This window comes from Diadema antillarum, unplaced genomic scaffold (genome assembly GCF_040938485.1).
Source record: "Diadema antillarum isolate AM-2024a unplaced genomic scaffold, OU_Dant_1.0 seq00001734_RagTag, whole genome shotgun sequence".
NCBI classification, from domain to species: Eukaryota; Metazoa; Echinodermata; class Echinoidea; order Diadematoida; family Diadematidae; genus Diadema; species Diadema antillarum.
The window spans coordinates 205,686-228,051 of NW_027272419.1; the positions used below are offsets into that span (position 1 = coordinate 205,686).

Below are 22,366 nucleotides of genomic sequence, written 5' to 3' on the forward strand. Positions count from 1 at the left end.
AAAAGAAAATATACATACCAAGAGAAAAAAAGAAGAAGAAGAAAACACACGCATTCAGATATACCAGAGATCTGACAATCTATACACCATATAACGCCTGCAAACCAGAGTCTGTCTGTCCCAAGCACATGGACACATATTACACACACTGTACTTCACAGCCCTCAGGTGAGCATGATTTCCATGTTCATCTTCATGCGTCCCTTGTCCAGCGGGAGATTGACCAGCTGCTCCAAACCCCTCCTGAGGTCAGCCAGGCTCGGCTGGTCAGCGGGGTCACAGCTGGGCACGTTGAGGAGGGTGTGGAAGAAGTGCTTCCAGTTTGCCCTGGCTCGCCTGCATCAAGAGAACGGCATGAAAACAGTGTTTTTGAGCATGGTTAGAGAAGCATGATTGTACAGATGTTTCATCAGATCTTTCCTTCACACCAGCTGAGGGTCACCTGATTTGGAGTTGCCTCAAAGTCAAAGGATAGTTCTCACAAGGACTGAAAATTTATCTTCCACAATTTTGAAGTTGCTTGTAATACACTGAAAGGGTCTACCAAGAAACTTGTCTGGCTGACACAATTCGCCAGGATAATGAGTTGTTCTGGAGCATTTCGAGATCGAAACCATAAAATAATAAAAGATGGGGAATCCGAGTTTTATCCTGAAGAGCCCTCCCTATTAATAAGTGGGTAGGTATAGAGCATTAGCCAGTGGTTGATCATTCCGTAGCAGTGATATTTCCAAACAAGCTGCATGCTATTCACTCTAGCCTGGAGGATCACTTGATTCTGCTGTGGCCCACTTTGTTGATCTCCAACGTGTCATAGAAAAAGTGTATGGGTGTTCAGTGCCAGCACTAAAGTCACAGCATATCATTTTATTTCTGTTCACAGCAATTTCCTGTATTGCAATGTTATATTGATTTTGTATAACTACTGTATGTATATTTAGATATTTTACAGCAATTGTATTTTTTGTTGGAAATGAAATAAATGAAATGAAATGGAATGAAATATTGTTGTGCAGATTAGTCTGTTTTTCTAAGTCCAATTTTAATTTATGGTTTTGTAGATAAAAGGGGACTAGCATTGACAGGCCTATGGCCCTTTCTGGTCCCTCACATCCCAGCAATACCCATTTAATCATATTTGTTGCTGTGCAATATTCTTTGGGGGGAGTTTTTCCATGTTGTAATTGCTTTTATGTGAGCATATTTGTATCTGATTGTTACATGTTGATTTTATATGGTGTGGAATAAACTGACCCGAAGCATGCCGAGGAGCAAATGAGGACATACCTGTGAATGTTGGAGGTCATCTTCCACTGACCACCTTCCTGGTACACCTTCATGTAGCTGCCAAAGAGCAGGCAGTGCACTGTACCAGCAATACCATAGTAGTCAACCTGTTCATCAAAGAATGTTCAGAGCACAGCATTTAAATACCACAGTTTCGAGCAGATGATCAAGCTGGCAGATCACGACCTTCTGAACCAAGATCCTTCAAAGATCTACTTCAATATAATTCACAATGATAATAAATTCTATAAAAGCCTCACACAATCACAGACATGGCAACCTCTGCATATTGAAAAAACAAACAAACAAACAAACAAAACAGAGCAAAATCAAACAACTAATGCACAGGTTAAAACACATTCTGAAAGCAGAAATCATATTTTGGTTCAAACAAAAATACTGCACTTATGAAGCTTGCAAATTCAATATAAATAATGCCTCCGGCAACACTTCGTGGCAGAGGCATAAAAAGTTAACATAAACCATATATCTGCATTTTGGATGAAAAGGAAAAGGCAAAGGCAAAGGCAAAAAAAAAAAGCTCAGTTGGTGGTTCTGTACTCAGCTGTCAAGATATTTGCATATTGTCATGGTGATTTGCAAAAGTGAGATACAAAGTATAGTAAATCTGAGGGTTCTTGTGCAGATTATTTTGAGTAGTGATTACTCTCATTGAACTTGACCCAAAAATGTCATGAGAAACTCTTTGTGGCTCTTGATATCAGTGTGAATAAAGAAGAGTCCTTATTTTGTTCTCTAGAATTTAACAGTTGTCACATCTCTGTAAAAAGTGTTTCCATTTGAAGTCCTTCAATGTTTTCTATCACAGGTCAGCTTTTCATAATGACTTTCGACATATGTACTTCTAATTGTTGCATATTTGACATATATGTTTTGCTGTTATGGCATAACTCAAAGAAAGCAATCTTGGGAACATCAACTTCTGAAAAGCTATAACACTAGGCCCACAAGAAGTCTACAGGTCTACAATGATAGATATTTTGCCTTTAAGTGACAACCACAGCAATGAAAACTTGATAAGTAAAGCCATGATTATGACAAATTATGACTATGATAAACTGTTCCAAATTCTCTCATTATTCTCATCGTAAATTCTCTCACCTTTGTTAATCAAAGAACCTATCAGTTCTGGTGACAACAGATTGAGCAAACTACAACAACAACACATGAATTCTCTCAAGAGGAACAATTAAACTGGGAGTACCACCAAAACTGGGTGTATAGCATTTCGTCCACAAATCATACCTGGTAGGTCCACGGCCGTCCTGACTGCATCTCGGTGCAGTTGAAGCCGCTGGTGTTACACTTGGCAGTAAAGGTGGTGCCCTCTGGGAAGAGCCTCATGTCGATGCTTCGGCCCATGTCAATCAGCTTCAGCAGATTGCTGGTGTCGTGCGAGCACGTCACATTGTCGTTGATGGCACTATAGGGGAAATCAATCAATCAATTAATTAATTAATCAATCACCCTAAACTACAAAAAGGGAAGTGCACACAATATGACAATATGTCACAAATCTTCTTCACAACAAAACAACTGTTTGTGATTTATTCTCTGATGCATCTCATACATTTTCCATTTCGCGAAGGCATGAAAATAGAAAAACACAGTAAAATTTGTATCCTTGTTAAATTAATTTTAAAGTAAGTATTCTTTCTAGAAAGAAATTTATCCATTATCTAATATCATCCTGCAATTAGTTTGGTAACACAACAAAATATTACACTTGATTGGCGTCACCTTCACCAAACTTTGGTCTTCTAATTTAGGTGTATCTCGCAAATGTCAATGTGACATGTGGTAAAGCTAGTATTAAGGTTATTCTCCAGTACATGCTGAAGTCAAATATTGCCTTGGTCTATGCTTTTTACTTCAGCTCGTCAAAATCAATTTACGTGGAATTGTCTGCATTCCCTTGTTAACTCACAAGTTTGCGATGAGGAAGTTGTCTGGCTTGATATCACCATGGATGATGTTACAGCGGTGCATGAAGTCGACGATCTGGAGGATTTCGATGGTGAAGAGGATGACCCAGTTCTCCTGCATGGCATCACCACTCACGGACCTGACCGTGTTGATGAAATCCAGCAGGGTGCCGTTGCGGTGGTACTCTGTCACCAGGCAGCTGCTGTCTGCGTAGACATGGGCACAGTCTGCCGACATCAGGCATGGGCGCTGCATGGTCATACAGAGAGTGTACAAGTCAGTGTATATGCAGATCAGTTTAACACTATTGCCTGCCCGCTCGCCTTGGGGAAATATAATTTCATGTTGGGCAAGTGAAAATATAAAAATGGTAATATTGACTATCCCCGGATCGGAAAGGTAAAATTTCAATCATAAAATAGAGGGTGGAATCTTCGTTAACCCGTTGAGGATGGACTGATTTTGCTACAACACGCATTTCCCATAGACACCTGCCCGAATATACTCGGAACTCGTCCTCAACGGGTTAAAAGTGCGCCAATTATGTGTAGAATTAGTGTACATGAAAAAGTCATTGTTAACAGTCAAAAATGAAGCTCACATGAATGCTTACAAGTGAGGAAGCAACAAACACACCGAACAATGACTGTTTTGGTAATTAAGGAGCCAAGACAACACCGAGTTCCAGCTGTCTTGCTACCACAGCTGAGTTGAGAGAACATGCTGTACACTTGAGAATGAGATATATCATGGTGGTGTAAGCGCATGTGAACATAGTGTGTCTGATGTTGTGTATACAGTGCAATCACATAGTGACTCAGCTCAGATTGCAAACAACAATTGGGTGATGGAAAAGAAAAACAATTAGTGAATTTTTGAATTTTTGACACATACACAGTATAATACCATTAGTTGAATTTAAACCAAATCTCATGTGTCAATTTGTTGTCTGTCTTGTGGTCACAGAGAGTGCATGTGCATTTTTATCATCTTCCCATCTGCCCCTCTCCCCTCCCTTATGGCACTGGTGACTTGAAGCTCATCACAGTCTTCTAGATATTTTAGTATGATCAAATGACAAAAATAAACATCTTGCTGGATCAAGGATATGACAGTTGACATATGTATCTCATTGTGCTGGCAAGGACATTCATAAATAGCACTATATGTCACTGAGTTTTCAGTTGTATATGCACTTAATGCAACTTCTCTAAGCAGCAAAATAATGTCTAATTGCACATAATGGTGAAATAGTCATGATGAAAATGAAAATGACGGCATTTTGCTGACTTACGACGTCAACCTGTGAGGGCAGCCTACTCAGTCGGGCGTGGAGTTCCTTCACGATGTAGAACTCCCAGGGACATGGAGGTCGCTGGACTTTCAGCACCACCTTGCGGTCCTCGTAGTCGAGATCGGTGATGTCCTGAGCATCCAGGCATCCAGCCAGGTAGATGGTGGCAAAGGCTCCCTCACCAGCCTTCTTGTTCACATTGTAGACATTGATTTCATCACCTTGTGAGTGGATACAATGTGAAACATCGTGGTCAGGGACATGCATTTAGAGGGATGCGGACCACAATAAAGATGACTGAACCGAACTTTTTGCTTCAAATCTATAACAGTGGTTTTGATCTGTTTTCCCAGTTTTCTACTCCACCCATATCAGACATCGCAAACAAATCAAAAGAAAAGATCTTTTAAAGATGGTTTCGCGTTAATATGTCCATCAAATAGCAGGGTAGGAAGTGTGCTACTCTTCATGATTAGGACTGGAAATTTTGCATGGCAAAGATGCTTACGATTTTCAAATAGAAGGGGCACATACAATTGGAACTTCATAAACATGTGTGTGTGCATGGATTCTTGCATTTTCATCCACGGTAAGATAATTGTGTGACGGCATAAAAATGCTGTTAAAATGTTGTAATTGACACTCACAGAATACGATAAATGCTAGTAATTGATGCTGTCAATATGATTTATAAATAAGTCTAATGACACTAACAACCATTTCCTTTTCACATGATCCGTATACATATGATGGAAAGCAATAATGTGACTTTTGCGAAGGTTGATGTTACTCTCACGTAGCAAGACATAACAATACATAAAATCATACTATTTCAGCAGTCATTGAGAAGTGCATCACACACTTTGTACATTACTCAGAATACAGGCTGGTGAATGCTATGCAAAGGTAAACGCCACCTTCACATCAGGACCCAATTTAAAAAAAAAAAATTGCAATAATATATAATAGCAGCTCTCGCTGGAATGGCAAGTGTCATGCTATCAAGAATCAGGCTCCCTGATTGGTTATTGCTACAAGAAGTTGCTATTTTAACATCTATTTTGAAATGGTCGACCCAGGTCCACGCAGCAATCATGCACTCACCAAAATTGACAGCAAGTCCTGGCTGTATATCTGGCATCTCTTGCTCATGCTGGTAGAAACCTTTGTACATTGTCAGTGGCTTAGAGAGGTTAGCGAGGAGGGAACTCTGCAGCTGAAAGTTGAAGGGATCCTTGAAGTCGGGCTGCTCCTCCACACCTGTTGCCGCAGCGATCATGCTCTGCTCCAGCACGGCAGAGACATCGACCAGGGTCCTGTCAGGGATGAAGCTGCACTCCAGTGCGGGCAGATCGTCTTTCTGCAGGAGGCTGACCCGCCGCGTGGATTCGTCTTGCGGCCCCTCCATGCGCGAGTGCTGGGACCGATCGAGCATGGACGCCTCGTGCTGGAGGGGGGCACCCGACATCGAATGGGGTGCGACCGGTGATGGAGGCAGTGGTTGCTCTTGCGGCTGGGCATCAGACACCATTGGCTCATCCTGGTCGACATGGATGCTGAAGCCGGAAGCCGTGGGGACAGGCGCTGGCTCTGGTTTGTCCTCCACGCAGCTGGCACCGGCAGGCGGATGACTGCATTCAAGAGAGGCGTGGGAGTTGGAAGAGGAACTGGAGCTGGAGGCAGAGGATCGCACATTCTCATTGCTTGTCTCCATAATTGGGCTGTCGAAGAGGAAAAGAGAAAAGTGGAATGATGGAGATATTGTGAAATGCGTGCAACAAAAAAAAAAAAAAAAAAATGTGTGTGTCAACATTGCGGGGACTTACAGAGAAGAAATTAGCAATGAAAGCTTTATCAGCAGACACATTGCCATTTTGACAGAATGAAACAATGAAGATTTGTTATCCTGGCTGAAGTTTACATAACATTACTGTGATCAAGGTTTTCCAGTGCCCTTTTAACTGTTTGTATGCCTCTGTGTATATCTCAAGAATCTGGGATTGCTACAAGATCTGTGGACACCTCCCCCCCCCCCCCCCCCTTTTGGGGTACCACCACCAATTGCAAAATCTTTAATTCCCTCCCCCAATGATGTTTCCTGCTGAGCTTAGTAAAAATTTGGCCATTGATTTTCAGGGAAAAACTGAAATAGTGAGAAAGTTTTATGTATGACAAGCAACAAATGGGGTGTGGTGAGCAATCATAATCACTTAGATCACTTCAGCCATTTGGTTCAGGTGATCTAAACAGACTCATCAAAAAAAAAAAAATGGCTTGATTGATAATAATTTCTATTGATTATTGTTACGGGCTAACACAAAGTAAAAAGTTTGCTGACCTTAGTGGTCCTCCAGAGTGGTTAGCGGTGTACTCTGTCTTCTCAAAGCTATCGTTGACTGGATGGGCCACGACTCGGGACGCCAACCCAGTCCCACTGACACCACCAGCCCCTGGGATGGGACGCGTGTCAGTAGGAACCTGGTGAGGGAGGCCGTCTGTGGCGGGTCCCAAGCTTGCACCCAGGAGGGTCTGCTCCACCTCGCGGGGCTTGATGGTGCTCATGGGCGGAATGAAAGAGAGCTGGCCGTACTGGGAGGCATTGTTGAAAGGCGTGGAGGCCATGCGGGCCGCCACCTCAAAGGAATGATTACCCGAGGAGGGGGCCAGGGTGGCATTCATGTGCTGGGAGGAGGCCAGGGGGTCAGCAGGTGGAGCCATGAGCTGATGTGATGCATTCCCAGCATCAGTTACCTTTAAAATAATTGAAACAAACCATTTTCTTCTGTCAGTAGGCCCTGTTTGTGGTCCTGAATCTACTAAATGAATACACATTCTACTAAAAGAAAAAAAAAAGGGGGGGGGGGGGTATCTAATCTGACGGGAAAAAAAAAACAGAGAACAAAAACGATATTATACAAATGATGCACAGGATAGAGTGTGTTAGTGTAGGCGTATAGTGCACTCGAGGGTATTTACAATTGTGAAACATGCACGAGGCGAAGCCGAGTGCATGTTGCACTACATTGTAAATACCCGAGAGTGAGCTACGCCTCCACTAATGCCACGAAATAATCCTGTGCATCATTTGTTTTATAAAATGGGTCGAAAATTCGAAAACTAACAGCATTTGTCAGCGTTTTTCACGTACCTTTGTGGGTCAAGATGTCCGAGGATGTTCGTCCTAAACATTTACGCACGTCGCACTCGGAAATCCTGCACATGTAAGTACTGTACGTATAAGCGTATACATACGCCACATGATTGTTGTGCACAAGAAAGGCCGGCTGGCAGCCCGAACGAGAAGTTGTTTACAGGATTGACAGTGCGTATGGTAGCGCGCGACGCACTTGTAACAACTGATTAAGTGCGCACTGCTAGTGTAAACATTGTGACGTCAGTGACTTTACGCTTTTTTGCAAGGCCGTGCATGATAGTAAAAATTAATGCACGCACACGTGACTCATTTCAGCGCTTCCAATTGGCTACATTCTTGAACCCATTTTATAAACTCCTGTGATGTCAGTTGATACATCAATACAGACTGTACCATCCAAAATACATCTCAGAATAAACGCTGCTCACTCTGTTGTCAAGCAGATTGTAAAAGAGTTTTTTGCAGGTCCGTAATGGTGGTACTCAGTCGACATAAAACATGTGCAACATCAGAATAACCACAACAAACTAAACTCACCATAGCGTTTTCTGTTGCTGGGACGTCGTCTTCCAGTGGCTCAAATGGGATGGACTTTGAAGACTGCAAGATACCTGCCATCTCTCTCTTCACCTCCTCTTGTCTGTAATCTGATGGAGGACTGTCATAAAACGGTAGATACAAAATGGTCTTTTTTTTTAGTCTTCGTGCAACAGAACACTGGCAGTCTGAACATTCACATAGCTATAGGGTATGTATGATGATTGCTTATAAATGCATGTGTGTCTTTTGTTTGGGTTTTTCTACATGCAACACACACAGGGTCTTATATACACCAAATGCAAATGGAGAAACAAATACTGTAAAAGTGGATATTTTCGCGTAACTAATTTTTCGCGCTTGGCCGGGTCGGAAGAGTTTCGCGTGTTTTTAATTCCGCGGAATCAAGACATCACGCACAGGCACATATGGCAAGCAAAAACATTCGCGTGCTTTTATTTTCGCGCTAGTTTCTGGTTGCGCGAAATGCGCGAAAATTTGGACACCGCGAAAATTTCCACTTTTACAGTAGTCCCTAGGTTTGTTTTCAAGGAAATACATAGAAATGTAATTTTGTACAAAATCTGCATGACATAATTCAAGAATACAAAACTGGAGTCCAAAGAAGACACCCTGGAACTCTTCCAAGCTCTTGAAGCAGTTGTGTATGGAAACTTTTTAATGAGTTTTAGATGTGCAAGGGAAAATTCTTCAGCCATTGTGGGATGGTGGCCATTTTCTGAGGGACTGCAAAGACAGATTTGACTGTACTTTGAAATCCTAATCTAAATAGATGACTATTTTATCTAATTACATATACTATCCACTATTGTGAAAGTGGAAATTTTTGTGCGAATAATTTTTCACGCTTGGCCGGGTCAGATGATTTTCACATGTTTTTTATTTCATTGGAATCAAAATATTAAATAGTGTTGCATATAAAAAAACAAAATAATTATGTGCTTTTACTTTCATGCTAGTTTCTTGTTATGCGAGATGTGCAAATATGTCCACTTTTACAGTATACCACAGTGCCCCCCTCTCTTTCACTTACGTGTTCTCTTTTGTGTTTCCTGGTTCATCTTCAAATATCTTGATTTTCTCTCCTCCCCCTCTGACATCAACATTCTCATCATAGACTGGGATTCCAGAGGAGCAGTGTGGATCCATGTCTGTGGCAGGCCCAGTGGGAAGAGAAGAGGGAGCAGAGGAGGAGACACTGCAGGGCTGGGGGTCGCCTGGCATGGTAGAGGCCGTAAGGGGTTTCCTCTCACCAAATGGCACTCTGCCGCCAGCATGGGCTGTGGAGGGTGCCGGAGGAAGTGTTGGGTGTTGCAACGGGGTAACAGCGGGTCGGACGGCGAGTGGCTGCCTCCTGGGTACGATGCCGGGCCCTGCAAATCCTCCAACTTGGATGAAGGCACTGCTGTTGTCTTCAAAGATGAATCCTTTCTTCATTTTTTCATCTGTGCAATAAAAGAGACATATGATGAATGAAATATGATATGCATGACACTGTCATTTACAGGAGTACATGTGAAGACCCTTGAGTAAATCTTTAGGCCTTAACTAATCAAAAGAATGCCTAACTTGTTATCTTCGGCAATTCATTTTGTCTTGCAGCAGTTTACAAGCAGGGGATGTAGAGGACTGAAATATTGTGTAATGGTCTCTGACAACAATAAGACTATTTCAATCAAGTTTTCCACTGTGATTACCAGACACTCATTGTTGGCAAGTACAAAATTTACTCTGATAGAGAATCAACTTACTGTCCTCCTCTTTGGTCTCGGTATTGGCAAACTCCATTTCAAACTCCTTATCCTGGCTCGGGACATCTCTAATGGACAAATCCCCCAAACCAAACATGTTGCTCTCAAGAGAACTGTTCAACATGGCATTGATCACTCCAAGCGCCTCCTTGGTGTTGATGGTAGGCGAGGGCGCCGTCAGGCCTTTTGGGGTTCGAATGATGCTGAGACGATTGGACAGGTAGTGGGCGCTGGCTGCCGCAGAAGTAGAGAGGGGTGTCTTGTTGCTCGAACTTGCGGACAGATTGGCCGAGGGTGTCTTGTTGTCGGTGGCTGTGGTGTTAGGGTCAGCGCTGGTGTTCAGGAAGATACTCTGATTGGGGGTGACAGTATCTGGCCGACAGTGAATGACTTCAGTCGGAATGGTAGCTGAAGGTACTGCATTCGCAACTGAAAGGCTCTGGGTACCGGACAGAGTGTTGGCTGTCGCGGTGGCCGACTGACTCATGGGTCCAAAACTCCCTGCTGACTGAGAAGTGGTATTTCTTGGAGCCTGAGTCTGCTCACGATCACAAAATATGTTGAAGCCTCCAGAGACTGAAACAAAGACAAGAAATCAGCATTGTGTGGAAAGCATTGTATGCCTATATTTGGCTTTCATGTCAGTATCTGCAAATAAACATTGCTTTCATGCAGTAAATTTCAATAATTTCTATTTGATCATTTGACAATAGAATAGCACTTGTTCAAGATGGGACTTAATTGACACTCAATGATGCCAGTTGTATTAACCTAAGGTTTTGTGTATTCAGCTACATTTAATTCATACAATATTGTCATTTTACAGACTACCATACTACAAGATGTTGCATAACATGAGCCACATACAAGCTTCAGTGATTGTAATGATACTGCAACTAGATTCTACATCTAGCAATGCCGTACACTATACAAATTCAACATTTTTTTAAAGTTTTGTTGCAAGCGTTCATAAAACATTCATGTAGTTTATGTCTGCATGTTAGAAAGCTGTGTGTTGCAATTATGCAACAGAGGTGTAAGTATATTTATCATCAATCTTTGGGTGTTTTGACACTGGCAACCACAGAATAACATTAAAATGATGTGTGTGTCTCTCTCTTTCTCACCTGCAGTTGCAGTTAAGTCATCGAACACAAGCTGCTGTGTACATGCAAATGTGGAGTCTCTGTGGGCAAAACAGAAAACACATGGTCTGTCAAGATTTTTGTTTATAGTCTTATCTTCCAAATCACTTCATCAGTGAGTCTGTTTGTTTGTTTGCAACAGGCATACAGGAATATGGTATTTTCTTTGTCCTAGGTAAATAATAAGTTTACACACTTAATATAAGAGAAAAAAACAATATTTTCAAGACAAAGTGATGACAGAAAGTTTTATCACGGGCAATAGATGACAAGAAATATCTATTGTTTCTAACTTGAAATTGTCATTGTCACACACTGAAAATGACAGCTATCTGAGATATTCCAAGACATGAAAACAGACGATAAATTTCTCACCCAGAGTTGCTTCGAGTTCTGCCTTTTGAGACATGGTTGTTGGCCAGAGTGTCCATAGGTTGTTGAGGTGAAGACTGGTCAGCACAGGGAACCTAGTATGTACAAACCACACAAACATCACAAGAAATATATTCAAAATGTGATGGGATAGGACCTAATGTTAATATCTTATTAAATTTGAATTGACTGACTCCCTAAAAATTAGGCATGTTATCAGATCAGAATCAACTATCAAGACCGAAAACCTTTCTCCATCATTACACAGATTCAGAAGATTGCAAATCTGTTTCTCTGTAAGGACAAGCAAAGATGTCCAAGAAAACAGTCCGATATTACAAGGCTCAATTTCCAGAATATTGGCTCTTCCAATAATCATCGACAAAGTTGTGGTTGTTCATCTGGTCTGTGTTTAATTGCACTTGAAGAAATATGGTCGCAACATAATTTATGGCAGAAGTATGACAAAATACAGAGCAGGAATAGCATTGCTGTCACATATAGAAATGAAAGGCAGATTTGTACCTTCTGTTGTTGCTCGAATGGTCCTCCTGGAATATCATGACCCATTTCCATGGGAACATCTTGTTCAGGAATGCATGATGGCAGCTGAGCAGCAGCTGGTGGTGCCTGGGATGGAAGTACATGCTGCTGCTGCAGCTGCTGCTGCATTGGTTGAGTGAGGGCTTGTGCAGGGGGCTGGGGATGGAGCTGATGTTGAGCGGAAGTGGGAGGGGCCAAATATTGCTGCATGCTGGTAGGCGGGATCTGGGGAGGAGGTTGTGAGGTTGGCAGCTGATTTCCCAAAACGTGAGATGGGTGCAGGGCCTGCTGGAGCTGACCTGAAGAAACAGAATCAGGCTGAGCACCTGGCTCCTGCTTCTGCTTTATTAGCATGTCAATCAGCTGCTGGTGCATCATCCTGTATATGCAAAAAAAAAACAAACCAAATGCTCATTATGCACTCAATTCAGTAGAATGAACAAAATAATAGCTAGTCCATAAAGGTGATGAGAACAATTTGTTGGCTGAGAATGATAAGGGTGTTAGTTGCCACGAAAGCCATAGTGTTCGAGGTAACTTAACTCCTTATCATTCTCACCCGACAAAGTGTTGCAGCAATGTGCGTTGACTGATGAACAGGAAGATAGATACAGCTGGGTGATGTGTGGAAGGGCGAGGGGCCCACAAATATATTTGCATAGTATGTGTGATGCCATCCAGTGGGTGCATTTAAAAAAAAAAACTATAATGCAGTTACAAAATCACATGAAGATTCACTAGCCTCTGTCAAGTATAAAACAGCATGTCAGGGCTCTAAAATCAGGATTTGAAATGAAGATTAATCTTGCTTTGCACACACATCATCTAACTGTAACACAAGACACTCTCAAAAATTATTATTCCCAGTACCAAAGCAATCAGTTCATAAGATTTAAGGCATAGAAAAACTTAATGATAATGATATCTACGCACCATGGGTGCTAATTGTGACGAACGCTGACAGTTCAAACTTTATGTGCATTTCAACGACAAATAGATATCTATATAAATTACTTCTGATCAGAACAGCCAATTTTTGAACTGTGAATGATACCAGAAGCTGTCTGTCTGTTTTGCTGAAAGGAATTCGCAAAGCATCCCAAGGTAATTTACCTCTGCTGTTGAAGTTCCTCTTGAAACTTGACAAACATGTCCTGCTGCTCTTCCTGTTTCTTCAGCAGCATCTCCTCTCGCTGCCGTATGGCTGCTTCTTTAGCTGAGTGCAGATATGATCGATCACGGCAAATAATTACATTAAACATCATAATCATCTTCATCATCTCTACCACCAGTTCATAATCTTCTGATGCATAATGATGATAAGAACTGATAACAGCAGGACTATATTACTGCCCCTGTATAATCCTGAAGTGCTCAAAGTATGTTATCATCATCAGGGTCAAAGAAATGAATCAAATATTCAATGTGCACTCTTTTCACTCTAGAGAGCATTCCAGCCAAAAGAACCATTTACCAGTATATTCATTCTAAAACAAATCACATGAACTTTAGATGTCACACTCAGTACCTGTTCACACATCTCAGTTTACATTGAGCAATGTGAAAATAAAAGCGGCTAGCAGACTACACTAGTTTCATCACATGGATCAAACACTGGACTTCCACATTGGATTACTGTAATTATTCTTTGATATAATCAATACCGGTAGACAAGAAATCATATTCCTCCTCGGTGAGAAGGAAAAACATCACGATCTGTAAGAGAGAGGAAACTTGTCTACCAGGAGAATACTGGTATATAAGGTACCTTGCAGCTCCCGTTCTTTCCTTTTGTTGGAATGCTTGATGGCACGCAGCTCCTCAAATGACATCTCCCTGGCCCCGCCGTAGATGAGGTGCTTGCAGTACATCACACGACTGTTGTCATTTGAGCTCTCCTGTACAGAGTACAACAAACTCATACATCAGCGTGGATGATGAAATTGCACTCAATAGCTACAGTCAAGAAAAATGTCCAAGCTAGACAAGGATCATATACCCACACACAACCCATTTTTCTTCAATTAGCATCTACATGTGTAGGACACTCCCCAAAGACAAATATCTACCGAAGACAATTGTAACCTCTAGGACATGATCTACACTACAACACTTCAAGGTGTGGGTGATAACAGGAGGATGGGCAGTGGTAACAATTTTGGTCAATCTGTTGACCAGTTTTCATGAAAACTGTATTTCAAAAATAAATAAGAACACAAATAATTTTTCACTGTGTGTGACTGTTACTGACTTATGATCAACGTCAAAGAGTTCAAAATAAACAGCATTCACACATCAAAACCTGAAATGTTCCTCAGAGCTGGCATGACGATGCTTCTGTGTAGCATACATGATTTTGATAGGCAATAACCAACTCAGGGAAATCATATATTCTCTGGACTTACACAATCTCTAGTCAGGGTATAAGGAGGTTTCTATTTTTCACGGGGCCTCCTACAGAAGTAGGAGGACTTCATGGTTCTGTGATATGGTCAAAGTTATTTTGCCCTACATTGCCTGTATCTGCACAGTGTTTTTGAGCATCACACCTGCTCTTGAGATGTTCTTATCATTACCAAGTCATTAAAACACATAACATTGTGACCATGTGCCTTCAATCTGATAAACAAATAACACTTCCCCCTTGTAAACATTGAACAGATTGTCAGCTATCCAGACAAACCTTTTGGAATTGCTGCAGAACATTGGCTGGCTTGGACGGCTTCCTCTCACTCAGCACCTGGTGGCCCATCTCCACTGGTTTGTGTGGGGTACTGTACTCACGAAATGATACACAGAAAGCAGTTTTTGCTGTTAAGTTTGATCAGTCTCTCCCCTATTTGAACATATACACTACTGAGTTGTGTCCCCTCAATCTCTTCTAGGCAGAGTTGAACAAACTAGGTTTGTAATTGATGGCATTATATTCATAATTGACTACTGGCATTCAAGACTTTACAATATATATATATATATATATATATATACATAAGACATGCAACTGTCAGAAGACATACCGCGAGAACACTCATTTTGAGTACAACCAAAAATGATACGTCACACGTTTATTCTGTTTGGTCTGTTTATGTTCACTTATGCTGCAGTTGAAACCAACATGATGGCATTTCCATGTTGAGTTATGAATTGTTCTTGCATTTTGTAGGCATGATGAGGGTCATGTGCTGTCATGATGAAATACGCATTGAGACGAGAGAAATGCGTAGGTGTGTTGATAGGAAATTTCTTTGTTGCGGAGGGTCAAGCACAGCAAATAGAAGCTGTATGATTTTTGTCAATGGTAGCAAATCAAATGCCACTTCTCAATAAGTCTGTTCATCTGTGCAAACTCTCTTGTCCAATGTTGCTAACTCTGCATCAAACTTTACACTACACTGGAGAAGGAAAGACAAGAAGAGTATGTTTATCTGAAGGTCTGATTACCGCACAGTGTCTGTGTACGAGGAATAAGGTCCATTAGGATCTCCAAGGTTTACTGTGACTGCTCTTTATGAGAAATTGAACTCACGTAATTTGCTCTGCATTGGCATCTACGTGGACATCAAAGCTTGGCTTGGAGATGGACCCTACTTCCTGAAATGTCATGCCAGGCATATTCCTCTGGGGAATCTGCAAAAGAAACATAAAATTGCATCAAAATATTATAGTATTAATTTCACCAGGGAACTGAAGGAGTAAGAAAAAGTAAATGTATGTGGAAAGGTGACACGATATTTGCTCCTGCAACAACTGCTCCAGCGTTATTTTCTCCAGGGACTTAGGGTTAGAGTTGTGTTAGGGTTTTAGGTTTAGTTTGATGTGCGAGGATTATAGTTAGGGTTATGTTTGTGGGTAGAATTTATGTTTGGCCTGGTGTGCAGATATTCCATGGGAGCCATTGTCGCAGGAGCAAATGCCATGGAATCATGTGGAAGTCATCTTTTAGCTACTACTAATTTGAGAAAGAGTGGCACAGCAGGTAAAACATGGCAGTCAGACACAGCTTGAAGATCTAAAGAGTTAAAGAGGATCCTCTTCTTATCAAATCTTGTGTGTGTGTCCAAGTTATCACCCTCTGCAAAGAGGCAAACACTTAATTTTGTATACTGAGTAGCACTGCGGTGGAGGATCTGCATGAGGAACAGGTCAAAGCAGCATCATTATGCATAGATACTTTTACAGTTTTCATATACAGGAAAGTGAAAAATGAAGATACCAACATATTTTGGTGATGGACAGTACAAGAGTTGATTTTGTTGTTGCCATTGGCAACTATGCTACTCAGCATGAAAATATTATTTACAAGTAGGACCCCAGACAGTCAACAGGTGACCTCATTACGGCTTCTTATGTTTTGAAAAGGAATATTTCAAACCTGCACTTGGTGTGTGTGTGTGAGGACAGAAGGACCCAGACTGCACATCAAATCTGAAGAAAAGTAACTCTTTTTTTCTTATAAAGATCAAACTCAGAATGATTACATTCTGTCAGCCTCAGAAGTTATGGGCAATGACTTACCCTCTGCCCCTTCCACTGGCCTGCTGCCTGTGTGTTCTCCTTCTGGGCCTCAGAGCGTGGTGGGAGGTGCTGCCACTCGGAGGATGCAGCAGGCTTGGAGCTCGGTAGCCCACCAGCGGCGTTGGCATCGTCATCACAGAAAATGGAGATCTTGTTCCCCCTCTGCTGCAAGGGAGCGGGAGCAACTCCAAGGCCACCTCGACTCGCTGGATGAAGCATGGTTAAAACAGTTGAGAAGTGAATAGACCTTCATAAACTGTAGTTTCTGCAGACCTCCCAACCTTTCTAACTGAAAAATAGGGATGATCTGGCTCAAAAGCAGGACAGAAAGAGCAGTTTCCATAGGAGTGTGTAGTAAAATTATTGAGAAAAATGTGAAACTCCTATTGAAACAAGAGCTGGGAATGGTCAAAATTCAGATTCTTTCCTCCAAATATAGAATGGTTAGGAGGGTTGGGTTTTTAGAGTTGTACAAGTATATCACATATATACTGTTGTACACATGTAGCATCTATCATACTACACGTCTAAAACTTAACAATTGATTTGGCAAATATATCATGGTGGTTTATTCAAGAGTAGGTGGAATTGCATAAACCTATACTAAGAAAGAAGATGAGATACAACTTCTTGGAGAGAGTTGGAAATGAATATGTACTTTATGATGCTCTCTTTTCATACTTGCATATTCCTAATGACACAAATCCAATGACAAAACCAATATTAAATTCAATTCAGCAACCAATAAATGCAACAAATGTGCTAGGGGGTTAAGACAAAGAAAGATAAATATTTACCACAAATTTCACAGAAAAAAAGTAAACTTACATAATGTGGCTGCCCCCGTTCTGTTAGGGCCAACTTTTTGGTGTTTGCCCCTGGCTCGAAGATCTCCCAGTTTGATACGCTGATCCTCTGCAGCTGAAGGATTCATCATCCCCTCTTGTAGTTGGTGCATCGTTGCCCTGCCGACACGAGACTGGAATTCACTGCAGATAAGAAATGCCGATCATGAATGGAATTCCATTTGCAATGCGGTGTGCAATATGCTCAAAGAAATAAACATAACTGCTATGATTATGTACAGCACACTATTATAACTGGTCTGTCTTTTACAAGTTTGGAACTGCCATTCAAATGAAATTAGTTATCCTTTAAAAGTGTGAAGAAAAAGAAAAATCACAAGAATTAAGATTTTGTGATCACAGAAATTATGGTTTAGCTTTCTCTTAACTAATTTCTTCTTTTTTTCTTTCTTTTTTTTTCAAAATTTGGAACAGTGTTGCAGTTCATGGGAATATTGGGTTACCTGCTGCATATTCTGATGAATCTGATCAAAAGAATGAAAGGTTTTTTGAATTACATGTGGAAAATACAACAATGAAAGTTAATCAAGTCATCCTGTCGGAATTTAGAAATGTGGATTGAAGAGCGTAGATCAAAACTTAAGTCTCACATCAAAGATCTCTCAAGTCTGTCTCGTGGTTGCGCATTCAGACTGAGTCCCTCCTTGTAAATCATGTCGGCCTTCTTGGTGTTCCCAAGCTGCTCTAGCTCCCACGCCCACGCCTCGTAGAAGATGGTCAGCTGAGTCCCAATCTGGTTTGCTTGCATGAATTTGTAGATCTCGAGACTCTCACTCTCAGACTGGGCCTACACATACAAAAAGAACCAACATTATGGTACCATTGGTATGGCAGTTTCACAGATTGGTGCGTCCCTACGAATAACAACAATCACGGCATCAGCGTAAATATGTATGTGTTACATACAAGATTCTATGCAGAGATTAGGAATGGCAAACATGACAGTCAAGTTCATATTTCTAGAATCTGGGGCATGTGATGAATATCTTAGCAGCTGAATTCTATAATTTGCGAAAGAAGTCACTATTCAAAACAGTCGTCTCTTTATGAATAATTTGGAAAGTAACATTTAATGTTTTGCTGGAGTCCAGACCTAAAACTTGGTCGAAATAAATGTTATTCCAATTTCCAGTCTCTTCAAATGCATGTTCAGATCTCAAATCTTGCATTACCTTTGTAATCAAACCGCATTTCATCTAATGGCTTGTCTTGAGGGATACACATCATTGAACCTTGAAGTAATCAAAGTATAAAGCAACTTGTGTGATAAGCTGAACAGGGTTGGTTGGGCGCAAAAATTGCTTTGTATCATAAAAATGGTATGATCTTGGGACAAAGAAAGAGGACAAACAGAAGAACTAACTGCTAGCAAGTTTTGCATATCATTTACCATCTTCAACCAGATGGCAACATAGCGAGGATCTTGCTTGTATCTGTCATCATGCTTGAACTGAATGAGACACTTTTGCATCAGAGTACCCAGATGTGAGTCCTTGCCGCCCTGGGGAAAGTTTTGCTCTGTCCACTGAATGTAGCGTACCCAGGGGTCAAGGGGATCATCTCCGGCATAGGCCCGCAGTTCCGTCTCGAATCCTCTGTAAATTTATGATTGGAAGATACAGGGAAAAAAACAACAACACAAAAATGCCACATGTGGTTACTGACTAAAAGCACAAATCAAACTTCAAATCAAAGTACAGAATCAACTGCCCAGACTACATTCGGGAAGAGTCAAGAAGGTTAATACATCTGACGATCAGATACAGACTGATCTTTCAGCCAAAAGTGTTGAAGTTTACTGACCAATTAAACGTTATCATTTGATTTGTCATTTGAGTTTTTAGCCAGGTGCCCACCATACTGAACTGTAAATGTAACACTACAGTAGAGTTAAGTAGAAGTAACACGTTGAGAGATTCTCTAACGTAAGGTTCTATTGTTAGAGAATCTATAGAGTCTATGTATAATTTGAAACATAAGTCAAAACGACAGAAGTGTTTGTTAGTTGCACTGACTTGCACTTCATATCAGTTCGGCCGAAACCCACTCACAAGGGGGGCCCCTCCTTAGATAAGTAACCCGTCCCCCTTATAAGTAACCCCGTCCCCCTTGTAAGTAACCCCCGGGGCACCCCTTAGTTATAAGGAGTCTCCACGCTTTTTTGCAATGCAACGCGAAAATGAAAGGACTGCGGCAATTCGCTTGATTATGTCCATAAAGCTTCACAAGTTTCCTAGTTACTCACGAAATTTGAGCAAAAAACGGTTTGAGGCATCATATCTAAAATCATGGATTTAAATGCGATGTCAAACGACCCATGCGAATGCTGAAATGCGAGCGATTACTGGCGTGAGTGTCGCCAGGCGCGGCGAGGCGGCAATGCTTGAGTGCAGACGTGGCGACTGAGTACGTACTCAGCGCCACGTCTGCACTCAAGCATTGCCGCGCCGCCGATTTTGCTCAAATTTCGTGAGTAACTAGGAAACTTGTGAAGCTTTATGGACATAATCAAGCGAATTGCCGCAGTCCTTTCATTTTCGCGCTGCATTGCAAAAAAGCGTGGAGACTCCTTATAAGGGGTGCCCCGGGGGTTACTTATAAGGGGGACGGGGTTACTTATAAGGGGGACGGGTTACTTATAAGGAGGGGCCCCCCCTTATGAGTGGGTTTCCCGAACTGATATGGCATCATCAACAGTTTTTGTTCTGACAATAGTGACATCATCAGTGACAAATGAATTGCACTGAACGCACTAACTAATTGAATTAGATCCTTATTCCTAGTCTTTTATTTGGACTTACTGTCTTTGGAGGATCAGCTGTTGTTGTCGATCAACATTTTGAGGTTGAAGAGCAGCGGTGAGATTTGTAATTTTGCGACCCTGCTTCAGCGGTAAAACGTTCTCTTTGCTGAGTTCCCAGGCATCAAGTGACGATGTCTCGTGGTGATTCCCTTCCATTTTTAGTGAAAGCGCAGGTTAAGAGATAAAAGTAGCGTCTAGTATAAATTCGCGTCAAAGCTGGCTACACAAAGTCATACCGGTACTTTGTCTTTGGTTTACTATATAAACTATACATTCGCAACGTTGAACAACTGTAAAATACACACACAAATACACGCAATCCACGATTCACGTACTCGTTGTGAATAGCTACGTGAGTTTAGGTAGTAGGGGCGCCAGGGGCACGTACGTACTACGCACGCTTTAAATTTGAATTAAACCGCGATGTGAGTGCGAGCGCACTCCCTTCCAAGCCAGTGTGTGTGTACGATGATATGCGACACGCTCACGCACGCAGGTGCCGCGCGCGCGTGCCGCTACGCTGGCAGCTGTTGATAAGCACTGGGCTGGCCCACTGAACTCGTTTGAGTTCAGTGGGCTGGCCGCATTGCAGACAGACAGGCCGCAGAACATTGATTCGGCCCCCAACGGCAACTTCACTTCGATCAGCGCAGCATCAGCGGTGTTTCATAAAGCTGTTCGTAAAGTTACGAACGACTGGAACACGTTCTAGGGCCCCGTTTCATAAAAGATGTTAGGATGTCAACTCTTTTGCTGGAATGGCAACTTCCAATAGCAACAGCCAATCAGGAAGCTGGATTCTTGTCGTTACCATGACAATTGTCATTCCAGCAAGAGTTGTCATCGTATCAACCTTTTACTGGGGACACTGATGTGCTACTGATGTGCTTATCAAAATTTCCATAATTCAGCACAAGAACTGATCACCAGTCGTTCTTAAGTCGTTCGTAACTTTACGAACAGCTTTATGAAACACCGACCCCCCCGGTCGCGTTTTCGGTGGGTGATCGTTGCTCCGACAGACGAGTAAAACTAATCCTTTCATCTGCGACTGAAACTGAGATGAACTGAGAAAAATAGTTTCAGATACCATCTAGGGCCGGCGCAGCGTTTTCAGAAGTATGGGGGCCCACTTCCGGGTTTCATGAGCTAACAAGCAAAAAAAAAAAAAACAAAAACAAAAACAAAACAAAAAAAAAAACACACACACACACGTCGGCTCATCTCTTCTCCCCGTCCACTTCCGGGTTTCTTCAGCTGACAAGCAAAAAAAAAAAAAGGTCCTCAGCTCATCTCTACCCGTCCACTTCCGGGTTTCTTCACCTGACGAGCAAAAAAAAAAAAGATAGATAAATAAAATAAAAAGGTCCTCAGCTCATCCTCTCCCTTTCCGGGTGCTTTCGCCTGACAAGCGAAAAAAAAAAAAAAAAAAAGGTCTTACCGCCGCCATACTTCAAGATCTCTATCTATTTCTATTTTAGTGCCACTTACGTACTTCCGGATAAAAAAAGTGTGGGGCCCAAAGTGATGACACCTTATGTATTCCTTTGTATGGTGCACAAAAAGTGTGGGGGCCCGAGCCCCCACGGCCCCCACGGCTGCGCCGGCCATGAGCATCATCCTCAAAATACCAACAACTGCACGAATCACGGTGTTGGTGAAAACCGTGAGCAATTGCGTTTCACCTTGTAGAAAGTATACTCGTGGAAAACTTTTTCTTCTGCGACTGAAACTGAATGAACTGAACGGACGATTCTACCTCAAAATATCAACAACTGCACGAATCTATGTTGGTGAAATAAAACGTGAGAAGGGAGTTACATTTCATTTGTAGGAATTATGCACTGAAAACTTTTTTCCTCTGAGTCTGAAACTGAGATACTGGAGAAAGTATAATTAAAAGCGTACGTAGTTTCAGACACTACGTATACCATCCTCAAAAGAGATTTTATCAACGAATGCTCGAATCATTATGTTGGTGAAAACTGCAAGAAAGGAGTTGCATTTTACCTTGGTTGTTCAGTGGTCAAGTGGACGATTGAACCAAGATATAACATGCACACACATCTATTGACCTAAATACACTTCAATTCAATTCAATCATACATTATTTCCATTCGATCAACAAAAA

General features: G+C 41.7%; 1 protein-coding gene across 1 annotated transcript; it reads right to left on the reverse strand.

Moving 5' to 3' along the window:
* On the reverse strand, positions 1-20,468 carry LOC139711935 (uncharacterized). The gene is made up of 22 exons (XM_071623780.1): positions 20,234-20,468; positions 18,823-19,027; positions 18,023-18,219; positions 17,395-17,555; positions 16,567-16,772; positions 15,578-15,678; positions 14,735-14,825; positions 13,820-13,949; positions 13,165-13,267; positions 12,034-12,430; positions 11,512-11,603; positions 11,119-11,177; positions 9,992-10,567; positions 9,274-9,685; positions 8,220-8,340; positions 6,867-7,279; positions 5,633-6,249; positions 4,529-4,749; positions 3,236-3,483; positions 2,554-2,731; positions 1,288-1,394; positions 1-336 (listed from the first exon to the last, which is right to left on the reverse strand). Exons 1-22 carry the CDS (start codon positions 20,389-20,391, stop codon positions 165-167), a joined length of 4,965 nt encoding a protein of 1,654 aa, XP_071479881.1. The 5' UTR covers positions 20,392-20,468; the 3' UTR covers positions 1-164.
* Between the last annotated feature and the right edge of the window lie 1,898 nt (positions 20,469-22,366).

Excerpts from the sequence above, each read along its gene's own strand:
- LOC139711935 (XM_071623780.1), bottom strand. The coding sequence starts at position 20,391 with ATGGAAGGGAATCACCACGAGACATCGTCACTTGATGCCTGGGAACTC. Across the intron at positions 7,280-8,219 it reads CAGCAACAGAAAACGCTATG|GTAACTGATGCTGGGAATGC; the intron begins GTGAGTTTAGTT and ends ATTATTTTAAAG. Across the intron at positions 3,484-4,528 it reads TGCCCTCACAGGTTGACGTC|CGCCCATGCCTGATGTCGGC; the intron begins GTAAGTCAGCAA and ends ATGACCATGCAG.